The following is a 17,254-nucleotide window of genomic DNA, read 5'->3' on the forward strand; positions in this document are numbered from 1 at the left end:
CCCCCCCCCGTGCATGATCAGTCAGTATGGCCTCCACTTGCTGAGGAGATTCTATATAATTAGGGGGTGGGCCTAGTACCTCGATCTGGGGACAATTATTCGCTAGCTCATGCTGGGACTTGGTCAGTCAGTCCACGGCTTCTAAATAATTAAATCGATCATGGCTAACATAGGCATCAATTGGATACAAAGGGGCCTTATTACCCCAAGCCCCCCCTGTCATTTTTCCTCCTTACTACTCTGGTCCATTCGCCTTGGCCTCTTATGAGTTCTCTCTCATAATTCAGTGCATAGAAAAAATTTAGGGGAAATGGCTGGATGATTGTATCTGTCTTATGATTTTCCCATGCGCAAATATGGGTGACTGCCCTCGGATCTCTAAAGGTTACAAGAACACAGTCACCATTAATCGATTTGGCCGTTCTTCCCACCCAGGGGGTCCTCTTGACCATGATAATCTCATTTGATGTAAAGGGGGGAGAGGTCTATTCACGCTAAGCCAGCTTACCACTTTGTTCTTTAATGAGGCAAAAGATTCATACCTCTTTTAAAGCCGGGACGCCCGTAAGGACCACTACCAAGGGCTGTGCTTCCGGCGGGAGATCTGGATATGAAACTTTCCCTGCCTGGTTGTTGGTCTCGTGGTTAATTTCCTTAGTCGGAGTTTCCTTTACTTTCAAGGGGGGCTTAGCTGGAGCTGGGCCTCCTTCACCGCCCCCACGGGATACTAACTTGGACCTAGCCTTGGGAATGGGTACATCTTTTCTCGCTGGCTGGGTACTAGTAACTACTATCTCAGGTTGAGTATCTGTACTGACGCCGTTTTCTATGGGCTCAGTATAAGGGGTTACAATAGTTTCCCTTCTAGTAACCATTTTTTCTAGTGTATTGGTATTAGCTACCACAACCTTTTCGAGCTGATCCAGTTTACAGTTAATGATCCGTGTTCGCTCCAGTAGGGGCAGCATTAAAGATTTCATTAAAATTTCAATTTTTCCTTGAAGGTCGCTATTGCCTGTATGTTCAGGCACCATGTTAAAAGGGGCTGAAAGCCTCACAGATGTATTTAATAAAATAGGGCTAGGTGTTAGGCCACAGTTTTTAGATATTTGGTCAGGTTTCCCCATTGGGGGGCTCCCTCCCCGTTTCCTTTTGGAAATTTTATTTTGGAAATTTTATTTTGTACACTTTGGGTATTCGTTGGAGATTGAACGAAATCAGGACTGTCCATATTAAGCTAATCAGAGATCGTGTAGAAAAACTTATGGGTGTGCTGTCTATAGTATTCTCTAGGTAAGAATCAATTGCACCGGATTCTACCGGCTTCGGGCTACAGAACGGACGTTTAGCTGTTCCCAGGTCCGCCAGCCCAGATATGGGGGAGACAGATGCACCAATAGCACCAAGCGAAGAGCGCCTGCCCGTCACCAGGTCACGGGACAAACGCTTTTCTGTTTCTGCTATTTCTTTCTCCAGAATTTTGCAGCCCGGTTAATGAAACGATCCATGGTCCCAGTAACAGCCCCCCCGGGGTAGATATAGTAACCTTTCTCCCCTTCCCTGACCGCAGCACCATACTGATAGTTGAAAGGACACTACCAATCCAGAATATAGCTGCAGGAATCGAATGTTGTACCTCAAAGGAAATGGCCCTGCCCGGCCTCCATCGGCCTCAGACGGCCCGCCCTTTGCCCGGCGCACACCCGCGCGCGTCCCGCGGGACGGGCCAGCTGTAATGGGACAGGAGGCAAGGCTAATTAGGGGAAGAGGATCAGCTGGTGACTCCAGCTATTAATGCTGGTCCTCGCAGTCCCCAACAGGCACGTCCGCCCCACAGTCCCAGTCGAGTAGACACGCGGTGGCTCCAGTAGCAGCAGAGGGACCCGTGAAGATTGCAGCAAACAAAGTCAAATACTCCAGTGACAGGGCAAGGGAGGCTTCACGCAGCGAACGGCTCCCGCGAAGGGGGGCCGTGAGTTGTAATATGCTGAGAGCGGGAGGCAGGGCTGATTAGGGGAAGAGAACCAGCTGGTGACTCCAGCTATGAATGCTGGTCCTCGCAGTCCCCAACAGGCACGTAGGCCCCACAGTCCCAGTCCAGTAGACACGCGGTGGCTCCAGTAGCAGCAGAGGGACCCGTGAAGATTGCAGCAAACAAAGTCAAACACTCCAGTGACAGGGCAAGGGAAGCTTCACGCAGCCTTCCTGTCTTTTCCACTAATATATAGTCGTTCAGCTCCATATTGACGATGTGGGGGATCATTGCTTCATAGGCTTTTAGGCTTTTAGCACCGGTCTACATGACATATCTCCGAAGAAATTATTAAATTTTTTCAGCCCATTCACCGAAGCAATAGCCCTAGTCATCTGAAAGAAACACGTTATTGATAGATTCCTTACCTTAGAATAACCCCCAGGCATCAGACTGGATCCGAAAAGCTTTCGTCAGTAGGCGTCGTCGTACGGCTCCACTTACATCGTTGGCAGCGTAGTCGCAGAGATGAAGTTACTGGAGCTACTTCGACGCGCCCACGCTCACTGATGTCAGTTCTTTCTTTTTCCGCACCAGCAAGCGCAGATCTGGAGAGAGCGGTACCCCCAGTCAATTTTTGACTGACCTTTTTTGGGACTTTTTTCTCTGTTTTTTGAGTCTTTGACACCTGGTGTGTAGGGATGTCTGCTTTTAAGTCCTGCGTGCATTGTCCCCTCATAATGTCTGTGACAGATCTGCACCGTAAGTGTCTCTACTGTCTGGGGCACGGCCACGACTCAGAGTCTTGCCCCGAATGCCGTGCCCTGGCTCAAAAATCTTTGCGGGAGCGGCCCCGAAAGTTGCTGGAGGCCCATGAGTCTGCTCCGCGCCGTTCAGGGTCCCGGTCCCGTGGAAGGTCGATGGACTGGTCATGGAGCCGCCATCACCATCGTTTAAAAAAGTCTTTGCACTCTGATTTCGGTAAGGCGAAGCACAAAAAGTCAGAAGCGACGTCGCTCTTTGCCCTTCCCTAGCCTGTCACTTGACACGGCTGAGGGTGCGGGTGGTACTAACCCAGCAGCTCCAGCGGAGCCTAGGCAGTTGCCGATGGCCTACCTGCCCTTTCCGGGTCCATCGGCGACTCCGGCCCAGCTGCCAGGTGGTGCCGGACCGGTGTCGATCCACGCTGATTCCGACGCCGATGGGAATTTCTATCCCTTTCTCCATCCACCTCCTTCTTTTCTGCCTGCCCGGCAGGTTGTGGAGGACGGGGAGGACTGGGAGGGGTCTGAGGACCCTCTCGCTGCCCAGTGCTAGTTAGACCCGGACTGGGATGCGGAAATGGGGGATGCAGGTGACCTGGAATTTACTCCAGAACCTGGCACGCTATCTCCTCCTACCGTGGCTACGGAGGAGGGTGGTACATATTCGGTGGTGTTGCGTAGGGCGGCCGAGGCTCTCCTCCTTGAGCTCCCTACGGTGACCGTCAGGACTAACCTCCTGACAGAAGTGCTTTGGCCGGCGACTTCCTCTACGGAGCCGCTGCTGCCCTTTAATGACGCATGTTCGGACGTTCCTTTGGGCACCTGGTGCAGGCCCAACACAGGGGCTCCTGTGGATAAGAACGTTGCCCAAAGCCATCGCCCGGCTTTGGGCGACCCCATTTTTCTCTCCCAACACACTACCCCAGAGAGCTTGGTAGTCCAAGCCTCTGCTTCCACTAGCGCATTCCCTTCCGCACCTCCGAACAGGGAATCCAAGTAACTGGAACAATTCGGGAAGAACATTTTTACTTCCGCCAGTTCAGGCCTAAGGTCTATGAACACTGTATGCCTCTTGGGCCGTTATTCCCATTCTGTATGGGACACAGTTGCACAGGTGCTGCCTCTGTGTCCAGAGGAGGCCGGGAAGGTGCTCTCCCAAGCTATTGCTGAGGGGAGAGACGCAGCCAAGTTAATGATTCGTAGTGGCCTTGACACCGCCGACTCGCTGGGCAGAGCGATTTCCTTGACAGTGGCGCTATGCCGCCAAGCCTAGCTGAGGACGATTGGCTTTTCCGGCGATGTCCAGAACGCTCTGATGTACATGCCCTTTGATGGCACTCTCCTTTTTGGCAACCAGTGGAGCGTTTTAAGGACTCACAGGCTACAGCCAAGTGCTTAGGCCTTTCGGCCATGCGCACTCCTTCCGCTTCTGCTTTTCGCTCCTTTCGTGGCCAAGGAAGGGGTGACCAAACACATTTGTTTCAGAGCCACAGGCCTGCGCAGCAGCAATCTTAGTGCAGCTGCAGACGTGGGACCTGCAGAGGTGTGTCATGGGCCAGCGGGTGGGTCAGTCCAGCTCTTACCCTGCAGCCACTGCCTCCAAACCTTCCTAGTCCTGCCACCCACCACACGCCAGTGGGTGGCAGGATTTGCCATCACCTCCCCCACTGGCGCACCATCACTTCGGACAGGTGGGTTCTGCATATAGTCCAACGGGGCTACTCCCTCCCCTTCGAGACTACCCCTCCAGCCATGCCACCTCAGTACCACCACATGTCGGGGGATTCACTTGGCACTTATCCAGCAGGAAGGTGCAGCCCTCTTGGCCAAGGGGGCCATCAAGCTCATTCCAAACCCAGAAGTAGGTCGTGGTTGCTACTCTCACTACTTCCTGGTTCCGAAAAAGGACAAAGGCCTGCATCCTATTTTGGACCTTTGGAACGTAAATCGCTTCCTCCGGAAAGAGAAGTTCAAGATGCTCACACTTGCTCAGGTCTTTTCTGCCCTAGACCTGCAAGACTGGATGGCAGCGTTGGACTGCCGAAGCTTACTTTCATATCGTCGTCCTGCCGGCCCACCGACAATACCTGCTGTTCACTGTAGGCCACGAACACTTTCAGTTCACCGTGCTCCCTTTTGGCCTTACCAGTGCCCCTTGGGTGTTCACGAAAGTGATGGCGGTGGTCGCAGCTCATCTGCGCAGATCAGGGGTTTGTCTTCCCCTGTCTCAACTACTGTCTTTTGAAGGCGGGCTCGCCCTAGGCAGTTGTCTCCCACCTCCAGACGATCTCCTGCATTTGCTGGGGTTCTCCATCAATGTGCAGAAGTCGCACCTGTTCCCTCTCAGATGCTACTTTTCGTCTGAGCGGTTCTGGACATGGAGCAGTTTTGGGTTTATCCTCCCGAACAGCGAGTCCAGGACATTCGGCCTATGATTCCGATCTTTCGGCCCTTGTCCTGGGTTTCGGTCAGGATGACCTTGAGGCTTCTGGGCCTCATGGCCTCCTGCATCCTGCTGACCAATCATGCCAGATGGCATATGCGGGCTCTGAAGTTCCAGAGGGCGCAGCCTCAAGGGGACCTGTCCGAGTACGTCCAGATCTCAGAAGGCACTGTACAACAGTTGCAGTGGTGGCACTCAAACCAGCGTTTTGTCAGTCTCGGATCCCTCTCCCTTCCCTAACTGGAGCAAACAGTGGTGACGGATGCGTCCCTCCTGGGATGGGGTGGCCACATGGGAAAGGCGGAGATCAGAGGCCTCTGGTCTCCGGCGGAGTCCAGGCTCCATGTCAAACTTCTGGAGCTCCGGGCGATTCTACTTGCACTGAAAGCATTCCTTCCCTCTGTCAAAGGGAGAGTTGTGCAGGTGTTCACAGACAACACCACCGCCATGTGGTATTGCTACAAACAAGGCGGGGTGGGGTCGTGGACCGTATGTCAGGAGGCTCTGCGCCTCTGGACGTGGCTGTAATGTCAAGGCATTTCCTTGGCGGTACAACACCTGGCAGGATCTTTGAACATCAGGGCGGACGAACTCAGCTGCAGGTGCATGATGGATCACGAATGGCGTCTTCACTCGGAGGTAGCACAAGTTATGTTATTTATATTTTTATAGCGCGCTGATACCCCAGCAAAGGGGCGTCCAGGCGCTCAGACAGGTACTGTAACATAACATGCAGAACAAAAGAAAAACTATTCAGAAGCAGAAAACAGGAACGTTTTAATAGTGCGCCTAAAAATAGATAAATCATTCAGAGCTCGGGTGTGCACTGGAAGCGAGTTCCATAGTCCCGCGGCAAGCACCCGAAAAGAGCGACCACCCATTCTGCTGAGTTTAAACCGAGGGCAGATCGCCAGATGCAAGGCCTCAGATCTAAGAGATCTCAGAGGTATGTATGGAGTGAGTAAATTCACAAGAGCCGGTGGGGAAGAAAGTTTCAAAATTTTAAAAGCCAGACAGAGTGCTTTAAACTTAATCCTCTGTCTAACCGGCAACCAATGGAGAGAAGAAATAGTGCCGGAGACAGAGCAGTGTCTGGGAAGACCAACAACGGCTCGCGCCGCGGCATTTTGCACCCTCTGGAGTCTGGCTACCTCAGCCTGGTTGACCCCTAACATCAGTGCACTTCCATAGTCCAGCCGAGATAGTATAGAGGCTTGGACTACGAGCTGCCGAGTAGAAGGGTCGAAGTATTTAAGGACCGGCCTTATGCCTCGCAGTATACCGTAGCATGTGGCTGCAACCTTCTTCGTATGCCCAATGAAGGTGAGCGCAGGATCCAGCCAGATCCCTAAGTTTTTCACTTCTGTTGCCGGTATAGGAGTAACACCCAGTTCTGGAGGCCACTTTCAACAGTGGGGAGAGCCTTGGTTAGTTCTATTCGCCACCGAAGAGAACGCTCAATGTCATCACTTCTGCGCGTTGGAGTTTCCATGGCGGTACTCGCTCAGTGACTCTTTTCGTCATGAGTGGAGCTGTAGTCTAATGTATGCTTTTCTGCGTATACCACTACTACCCACAGTGCTGAAGAAGATCAGCCTCGACCGGGCCCAAGTCATTCTTGTGGCTCCGGACTGGGCTTGAAGAGTTTGGTATCTCGAGCTACTCAGTATGAGCATGGATTCCCCGATCTGCCTGCCTTTTCGGGAGGATCTTCTATCGCAGCAGTAGGGGATGGTCCTCTACCCGAACCTGTCCAGCCTCCACCTACATGCGTGGAGATTGAGCTGCGACAGTTGATTCTTTTTGACTTGCCTCCTGAAGTCTGTGATATCATTCTGGCAGCCAGGCGTCCCTCCACTAAAACGGTATACACCTGCAGGTGGGACAAATTTGTGGCATGGTGCACAGCAAAGGCTGTGGATCCCCTTTCTGCCCCTCTTTCAGAAGTCCTTTTGTTCCTTCTTTCTCTGGCTCAGCAGGGCTTTGCTCTGGGCACTATTAAGGGCTATCTTTCTGCAATTTCGACCTTTCTCAGGCTCCCTGATCAGCCCTCTCTTTTCAAGTCCCCTGTTGTCAGTAGATTTCTCAAAGGCATTACTCACCTTTTCCCTTTTATTCCGTTTGTAATGCCACAGTGGGACTTGAATCTGGTTCTTACCTATTTGATGTGCGCTCCCTTTGAAATGCTACACAACTGTCCTCCTCGTTTATTAACTTTGAAAACTGCTTTCCTGGTTGCCATCACCTCCACTAGTGTGTGAGTGAGCTCCGGGCTCTTTCCTGTAAGCCTCCTCTCATCTTTCCTTCTTGCCAAAGGTTGTTACTGCCTTCCACATTGGGCAAACTATCACCTTGCCCACTTTTTTTCCGCCTCCGCACCCTCCCAGAGAGGAAGAGAGGCTCCACCGTCTGGACCCAAAACGTACGCTCTCCTTTTATCTGAATCGCACACAACAGTGCTCGAAATAGTGTTTTCTCATGTGCGTCAGTAAAGGGTGTTTGTCTAGGTTTCCAGTGGTTAGTTGGTGCCACTCTGTTTCACTGTCATTTCGATCTTGATTTGTTGAGCATGTTCCTGAAGCTGGTTAAGTATCCGCCTTGGTCCAGTTCTGCGATACTCCCTTATCAGTTACGCTGATGGGCGAAGACAAGAAGTGTGCTCTTGGTGCTATGTTCATGTTTATAAGTCTGGATTCGAGGTTAGGACTTGCTGCCCTACAAATTACTGTAGACAGTGCTGTCTGAATCTTGCCCTTATGTTCTGCATATGCTTAGCAGTCCATGCCTTGGTGTGAATCGTAGAGCTTTCTTGGAAGGTCAGGCGTTTTAAATTATTTTTTTCCTTTATGGGCCCAGAATTTTAAGTTTCTCATTTTGTATAAATGAGAGCTGAAAAAGTCGCTAGTAAGATGGGCTATCTAATATGGATAGTCACTGATTAATTTGCACAGTTTGTAGGTAAGCTTTAAGTGATATAATTGGTGTGTCGCAGTCTGTGCGGCCTGAGCTGCCAGAAAACTACCCCGTGCAGGATAATGTGCCCTACTTATGTAAAGCGTTGAATTAGTGGAGTTGAGTTAGTGCCATCAGCACAGTTCAGTTCAGCGCTGTTGTGCAATGTGCGGCGGGGGGGGGGGGGGGGGGGGGGCAGGCCAACCACAGCCCCCTTGCTGCAGTGATGGCCAAAAGTGGGATGTAAAGGAGTACTCCTTCTGATTTTTGGTTTGGCTTTGTTTGTCAGTCTCCTCCTTGGGATTGCAGTTCCAGGCACCTCTTGTTGGGGTTTGCTTAGGGAGTTCTAAAATTAGGGAACTTTTGCAGTGCTTCCTCGATGCGGATCCTTTGTCCCTGATGAATGGCAGCTGGTGACACTAAAGCCAACACTTCAAGCAACACTGGGGCTGCCAATCGGCTATACCCCAGCCCTCTGGCATGCAGACCGTGCACCACCCAAGTGCCTACTTCCTCCCCCAGAAAAAAGTCCTTCCAACTACTGGCTCCCGAGGACTTAGCGGAAGCCTACGCCCCCTTTGCCTGGTCCTCAGTGAAAGATTCACAGGTATAAGGTGGAGAGACAAGCAAGCGGGGGGCGAGGGCAGCCTCGAGACAGCAGCATGCAGACTCAAATCTGGCCGTGGCATGAGCGCACTATCCGCTTCCCTGGAGGACGGGTGGCAGTGGGAGTCTTACTGAGGCAGCTAGCCCACACATCAGAGGGCCCATAGCCGGAAGCCAAACACACTGCCTGGAGTGAGGCTTCCTTGAGAGCCCCTCTCCCTCTAAGAGGTAGGGGGGCGAGGAGCAGCGTGTGATCCTGCACCGTGTAGCCTGCTTTTAGAAATGCGGCACCTCCAGCTGTTTTCAGCTCTGTCATCTGCAGATCGAGGAAAGGAACAAGGCGTCCTCCTGGTGCATGCTCACTCCCACTTCAGATAATTGTTCCTCCTAAACTTCTCATAATTATATTCCAAAGGTAAGAAATCTGCAGGTGCAAGTATTCCTCAGAAAAAAGTAACTTACCATTGGTAACAACCTTCATGTTTGAGAATATTTCCACATGCAGGCTCCTCACCCACATGCCCAACTTCCTGTTCTGTTGGATTGTCATAGGTACCGGAACTAGTAGAGATTCCAACTTAGTTTGCTGCACTGCACATTCACGTTCAATCTTGTGTTGACCTTGTCGCTACGGGCTCAGAAAAAATTCCTGCGTTCAAGGGCATCCTACACAAAGCAAAACGATGTATCCAGGGCCTGAAGATATATGATCGCAGCACCCACATCCTGTTGTAACTTCAATGCTTCCCCTTATTGACTCCTCACCCTTATTTTAAACCAGCTGCATCAGTTATAAAGCCATGAGACTAGTACGGACACTTATCTTGCAGTCAAGCTCAGTATCTCTGGTGGCTCTTGCCACTCCCACAGTCAGGATATTATCAGACTGGAAACTAGGAAGTGTGAAAAAGAAAAAAAACAAGGCAGTAGGCCTTTTCCATCTATGCACCCAGGATCTGGAACAACATCCCCGTACCCCGTTGGAACTGCTGTAATTTAAGAAAGAGCGGAAGACGCACCTCTTTAAAGAAGACTGCATTACATTTCAGTATAGTACACTTTTGCTTCAAGATCCCAGCTACTTCTCCTATCGCTTGTTGATTGTATGCTTAACTTTTATGCTGCACAGTACTCCGCTGCTGTTTGGCTGCATTCACGCTATAAACGCTCCACATATATAATACATGCTCACTACCCGGGATCAAAGCCACATTTATGGAGGACTTCAGGAAAGTGTAGCTGTGGAGGATGGAAAAAATGTCCAAAGGAATCAGAGGATGGATTCTTGATGAGAGGTACTTGCAAGCAGAGGGGACAGAGTCTGTCACTCAGGAGTGACCAGGAGACTTGGAAGAAGGATGCACTCCGATGTCGGGTGTTGCAGGATGGATGATGAGGACCTTGACTCTGCAGCTGTGAGAATCAGACGATGCTTAGGAGGACCAGGAGCCGTGCACGAGCTGTCCCACGAAGGATGTCTAGTGCTGATGGGTCGGTGTCAGATGGGAGCACCAAGAAGCCTTGGCAACAGCAACCCACACAGGAATCAAAGAAGGAGCAACGTTGGGACCAGCAGGATCCAGGAGACTCACCACCAGCAGGGGAGTCCGGGCAGGCCCGAGCAATCGGGGGGAATCCAAAGGAAACAAAAGTGACCCTCTAATGGACCCCCAGGCCAGAGGCACTAGAGCCGCGAGAGGACCTCAAGCAGCTCACCAAAAGATGCAGGCCACGATGCACACGATGCGGTGTGGCTGAAGATTCTGGTCACTGGAGGTGCTCGAGGTTGGGGCTACTTGGAGCCCGAAGATTTTCTTAGAAAGAAGTCAACAAGCTTTTGCAACTGCAAGTTGGACGCGGTGCACAGGGGTTCCATTATTGCAACCCCCACGAGGGATAATGGCCTCAAACTTGGTGAGAGGGCATGGTAGGCCTCGGGAGCTGTGGAAATCCACCACCTGTATTGCAGAGCCCACGAAGTCCAGAGGAGCTCAGGATCTGCAGACCAGTCAACTTATTTGTGTTGCCTGCAAATGCAGGAGAGTGACTCCTTGACTCCAAGGGAAATTTCTGCAGGTGTCTTTGATGCTTCACAGGCCTTGGAAGGTTCCTGTATGATGCACAGCACAGAAGATGCAGCAGACTTGAAGGGAGACTAAGCCAGGCCCAAACGAAGTCTAGAGTGCCCAAACAGTAGAAGTGCAGTGGTGTCTGATCTGAATCTTATCCCACGACAAATCTAGGGACCTACACATAGGTAAGCCCTTAAGTACCCTAGGAAAGGGATTTGGAAGATTCAGGGGACACTCTCAGGGAAGGGTCTGGATGGGGGAAGGTTACTTCCATGTGCTTTGTCCAGTTTCGTACCAGAGCGGGAGCAAACGGCTCCCAGAACTGGTTTGAACTGGACTATGCACAGGGACACCATATGTGCCGCTCATGCAGACTTTCTGGTGCTGGCAAGCACACCCACCCGGTCCCAATATACTAAATTCTGTCTGGGAGTTGGTCACACTTCCCTGTGACTGGATGCCTGTTGTTCTGCCTTCCCCTGCTCGAGCTTGGCTCATCAGGGGGAGGGAAGAAATGTGTCTCTGGTCGGCAGCAACCATTTTGTGCTGTCCCAGTCTAGAAGGTTGGCACTGAGAGCCTAACGGAGGGCTCTTGCAGTGCTCGGAATCATACACCCACACCGTTTACGGTATTGGGGTACACCCTCTACGCCGGAACCTCAGCCAAGCTACAAAGGAGACTCCAACGCATCCAGAACGCCTCCGCCCGACTCATCCTGGACATCCCCCAACGCAACCACATTCCGGCCACCTGAGGGACCTGCACTGGCTCCCCGTCAACAAGAGGATCACGTTCAGGCTCCTCACCCACGCACACAAGTCTCTCCACGACCTGGGCCCCAAGTACCTCAACGACCGACTGACCTTCTACACGCCCACCCGCCAGCTACGATCTACTAGCCTCGCCCTCGCCGCCGTACCACGCATCCGAAGAGCCACCGCCGGAGGCAGATCCTTCCCCTACCTGGAGGCCAAGACATGGAACTCCCTCCCCATCCACCTTCGACTGACCCAGGACCATCTCGCCTTCAGGAGACAACTCAAGACCTGGCTGTTCGAGCAGTAGCGGACCCCTTCCCCCAAGCGCCTTGAGACCCCCCCGGGTGAGTAGCGCGCTATATAAGTGTTATGATTGATTGATTGATTGATTAATTGATTGGGGTAGGATTCCAACATGTTTGTTATCAAACATGATAGGATTAGTTGCAGCAGTTTTTGGGATGGTCATCACGTAATTATGATGTGCCCCTCTATACAGTATATGGCTGCTTCACTGACAACATGGGAGAATGGACTCCGTAGGCTATGGGGTGTCCTGCTCATGCAGGGGCACCCTCATGCAGGGGCACCCTTTCACTTAGAACCAAGCACCCTGCCTTCAGGATTGCAAAGGCCTGCTATAGGGGTGACTTACTGGTTTTAAGTGCAATGATCATAGATATAGGAAACCTATACCTTTTAGTAAGGGGTGCAAGCATCAACTTACACAGGCTGCAATGGCAGGCTTGTAGTTCCATTTTGAATGGTCTGTCATGGGTGGCATAATACCTGCTTCTGCCCATGAGAGATCTCTGGGGTACCTATGCCCTGGGTACATGGGTACCATATACTAGGGACTTTTAAGGGTACCCCAGTATCTAATCTGGGGTGTACCCAAGTACTGAACAACCAATTTAGGGAGAAAGCAGATAGACCGGGGTCCTGATTAGTAAGTTCACAGTCAGACTAGTCAAAAAACAGCATCACTTCAAGCAAAAAGTGAGGGTAACCATAGAAGCAGATCCTACTTTCCTACAATTAGTATAGATGACGCCTCAGCAAACGCCTTTTTAAAGACGCTCACTCGTCGATTCCCTCCACTGTGCCTCAGTTCCCTGGCTATAGTTTCATATGCATGTAAACGTCTCACCACTCACAAACAAGAGTTTGGGAAACATAAGACATTGAATGTGTATAAGTCTGTCTTTCAGGCAACATTGAAAGTCACCTCATCAGTTGCCTCCGTTCTGCTTGATAAATCCAGAGCCTGTATGTCTGACATTCTCCAAGACAACAAAAGACAGAGCAACGTAGCCAGACTGGGCAATAAAGGCATCTCATGAATGCATATCAGTCAAGTAAAGTTTATTGCATTAAATGCACAGATCGCAATACAAATTGGCACTACGCAGTGATCATAGTAGGTTTCTAAAAACAGTTTTATAGAAATTGGCTAAAATTTCCTAGCATTTAATATAATATGTCTAAAAATGTTGTTAATTTACTAATGCAGTTATTAGTTTGATTGTAAAGCAATATCTAAAAGCCTCTGGAATTGTCGTTATTTTAGCATCCTTAAAAAGACTTGGCAAGTATAATCATCTTCTGTGTAACCTTTTTGCACGAATGGATAATATGTGCATGAGGGTTTCCTCTTTATAACCACATAGTTGGCAAGCACTCTTCCCTTGCAACACCCGCTTTCATAACTCCTCTGACTAATTAATCCACATTTGTAAAGTGCGAACAATCACCCGTAAGGGTCTCCAGGCGCTGGGAGGCGTCTGGAAGGTTAAGCAAGCTATTGCCCAGAGTCACATGGTGCTGGGCTAGTCTGCGTCCGGTGCCGGGGATCGAACCGTGATCCCTAGATTCCAGCGTCAGTCGCCCTGGCCGCGTCGCCACACCTCTCCTAATTCTTATTCCTATGGGTATATAGAGCAGTAGAATTCTTAGGCGTTTTCTTTTTGTCGTACCTTGCAAACTATAGCTAATATATTCCTGATGCATCAACAGGTATGATTCAAGTACCAGGTCCATATTTTTGTATTCCTTTAATGAGGTGAGATCTCCTTTGGACACTTCAGGCCTTCTTTAGAATACTTTTTAGTGCAGCTTGGTTCAGTTTAATCTGAGTTTTAAAGTCTGGTAAATTTTGTGCTTTAATCACCCTGTTTAGTGATGAAGGGTTTAGTTCAATATATTGTGTAATAATCCACGAAGCAGGCTTATAGAACCGTTTTTATTTTTGTGTGTGATTTTGTTCTTTTTGTTTTTTTCACCAGAAGAGCCAAAGCAACGATAGTATCAGTGGTGGAGCAGCCCAAACAAAAAACCTCTTTGAATTAGTGAGGATTTGTGGCTCATTGCGCCAGGATGTTTAATAAGAACTTTGCAAAACATTTTCCGTCAATATCCAGGAGGGCAGTTAATCGATAATTTCTCTGATCTTGCTTTGAGCCCTTTTTATATATGGATAAGCAACTGGTCCTTTCCATGAAATGGGACCCGCCCCAGTGGAAGTTACATTTGAGAAAAGATTAAACAATCGTGAACTCAAGAATGGAGCATCAAGTTTGACTAAGTAAATTGGAAAATCATTAGGTCCTGCAACTTTTGAAGGGTGCAAACTTTAAATTGGATTTTCTATCTCCTCCTGAGTAATTTTTAAAGTTAATGCGTGAACATGACTGCATCCTTATGGGGCGGTGAGGTTTATTTACACAACCTCTATGCATAACTACCAGTTATTAGTTGAGATAAACAAATCTTTTGGACTTTGGTATGTCCCTGTTCCCTGCCTAGTCAGAGTCCAAAATGCCTTCTCATTATGCGCAGTAACCGCATGTCTGCAATTTCTTGATTATCCCGCTTTACTTCTGTTATTCTGTTCCTAAGCGAGATCTTCAAATTTCTAATTTTAGTATCACGTTGCTCAGTGCAGGGTTGCTTCAGTTTGAGTTGCAAACTCTTGCAATATATTCTTTTTGCATTTAATATTTCCGGAGAAGAAGAATCAATACCATGTTTTGATCTACGCCCTGGTGTTGATTTCACTATTAAGTGATTCAGAATACTCTGTTTATTGCCAGATTTCAATCCAACCTCTATGTACCCTGTCTCTAAACTGATCAGAATGTGAGACTGGCCGAAATAAGAGGAAAATGCTTTTCCAATTAGCAGTGTTATCCTTAAGCTCCTCATGCCTTATGATCCATATGATGCATATACCTAGCATCTGGTGGTCTAAGCAAATGTATACCCTTGGCTAACATGCTAACTTTGGGTGGTGCCCAGCCAGGATATCCATGATCTCCACATGGGACTCTAACATCAGACGTAAAAGACTTTATGGTGCTGCAAGCCATACCTTTCTCATACAGTTCCAACAGAAAATTGTGGACATGCACTATTTCTGACCCCAGGAAATCAAGAGTCCAAGACCCCTCTCCTGGCACTAACTCCATAATTACCTCAAAGCTTTTTGTATTGCTTAACTGATAAAGAAGCCCAAACTTGCCTGAGGAGGAAGAAAGCCTGTTCTGTAGATCTTGGGGCATGCCATGTTCACCTGTAATATTTCCCATGCTACCAAACATTGTGACTATTGGATGAATGTTTACCTCCAAATGTGTCGCAATTGAGGGACAAAAGGGAAGAAGATTTAAGAATGCCAGGAAACTTCCGGAAGGACTAGAAACTTTGAAACTTGCACACCCTACTGATTAGCTAGATTATTAGAGGCCCTAAACCTACCGTATGTGCCAGCATCGACTGGATCTTATTTCTAGCCTTCTTGGAGAAGCTGAGCAGCTCCATGTATCAGAGAAACTTTCTAAAAGGAGCTGTTTGCATATGATTTAAGGCCTGTAGTGCAGATCCCCTTAATCAGTAATGCACATAGACTTAGGCTTCTTGCCAGCAGGTGCAATGAAATGGAATTCCTTCTCCGCAATTTACGCAGCTCTGCCATGGTGTTGCCTATCTTCTTGCACAAAGACACACAGTCTGTGATAAATTACAGAAACTCTAAGTTCTGGCTTGGATTCCGAGCTGTCATGCTTGAGTTTATCATAAGCACAAACACTTTGCAGAAGGACCACCAACATACTATTACCATGAAGCAGAAATAGAGGAGTAAGATGTAACAATAACAGGGGGATTCACAATGCTCCCAATCTGTGCATACTTAATGTCTATCAGAGTGACATGCTGAGGAAGAGTGTATATGTGTTGCGGTATATGTCAAACAATCTCTCCCTCACCAGCAAGAGAAATAGCAACTGATAAAGCAAGTGCCCCTCCTACAAGACACCCTGCCCTCCAAGGAGCGTGACTGTTGCAAGCTGGCTCATCCTCTTGCTTGAAGGAATGCTGGCTCCTCCAGTAGCACTTCCAAGTCACAGCGGATTCACAAGAGGCCACGCGGATCCCAGCAGAGAACAAGCAGAGGCAACACACACCATCAAATGTTAGCAAACTGCAAGGTGCTTGGCCCCATGTATGGAGACACAACAAGACTAGTGCACTTAACTGAAGCTGCTTAGGAGCAGAGTATAGGGTTGGTTGTGAGTAGTAAGTCTTTGAGAATGGGATTTTAGGTTGATAAGCCTCTTGGCCTCAAATGTTAACTGGTGCAGTTTTTGAACATTCCTATGGACTTGCATAAAATATAGTTTGCCAACGGGTATATATCTCATCTGTGTCCGAAAGAGTCTCTTCCCCTACAGTTTGCTTCTTGACTATAAAAGTAAAGGAACTCAGGAACTTACAAGGCACGTCATAGTGTATAAAAAACGAGTAAAGTACTGAGTTCAATGGCAATTGGTTTGTTTCGTGTACACTGATGTAGGATGTTTCATCTAAATATTTCCCCATGTTCAATAAGCAGTTGTAAAATAAAGGCAGTATTTGTTGGTAAAAAAAATCAAAAAGCATTTGCCAAATAACTTTGGAAACAAATTCATTGTTTTTTTTCTTTCTCTTTAAGTATTGTTCTCTCAGAAAGCTTGAGTAGAACACCAAGCATGTTGAATTCTGAATTTGCACTTAAGATGATTTTTGTATGTACTGTTTTTGTCATTTTGTTTCAGTCAATAGGTGAAGGTTTTAAAGAAGCTGTTCAGTATGTTCTACCAAGGCTACTATTGGCTCCTGTTTATTATTGTCTGCACTACTTTGACTTTTTAAAGGTGAGAAGGAGAATATTTTATTAATTGAACTGTTTCTTTAAAAAACGTTATTCTGTCATTCAAATTTTTTGTCTTCAATGTTTCATTGGGTATTTCTCAAGAACAAAAAGAATCCACAACTTTTAGATTTTGGAAAAGGTGCTAAATTGCAAACATGTATGGCAACAAAAAAGTAATTTACGTATGACCTCAAAAGCTACAACCTTGGATAAGGGACCACAATAGTCAGCCATGGCCTAGTTGGAAAGTACTCCATTACCAGCTGATCAAAATCTTTGTAGAGCTCAACTGCAAGCCTCGCTATATAAATTTTTCAATAAATAGGATTTACTATCATATAGGGGTTATGAGTGTTGGGGTGACCGCATCACATTGGCAAACTGACTTCCCGCATGGCCTCTACCCTGACTATCAGATGTTGAAAACGCCTTTTTGACTTTCTAAATCCAGAATAGAAGGCAAATTCAAGTGATTTGTGCCTTACTGAAATATAG

The 17,254-nt window shown here is 48.4% G+C and overlaps 1 protein-coding gene across 1 annotated transcript in view; it reads left to right on the top strand.

Moving 5' to 3' along the window:
• The window catches only part of SOS1 (SOS Ras/Rac guanine nucleotide exchange factor 1), a 780,124-nt gene that overhangs the window by 310,917 nt on the left and 451,953 nt on the right, over window positions 1-17,254 (top strand). The window contains exon 8 of the mRNA XM_078649204.1: window positions 16,662-16,760. Within this exon, the coding sequence (XP_078505330.1) occupies window positions 16,662-16,760 (99 nt within the window). The remainder of the gene's footprint in view (window positions 1-16,661; window positions 16,761-17,254) is intronic.

Source organism: Lissotriton helveticus, chromosome 6 (genome assembly GCF_964261635.1).
Source record: "Lissotriton helveticus chromosome 6, aLisHel1.1, whole genome shotgun sequence".
In the NCBI taxonomy this organism is placed as follows: Eukaryota; Metazoa; Chordata; class Amphibia; order Caudata; family Salamandridae; genus Lissotriton; species Lissotriton helveticus.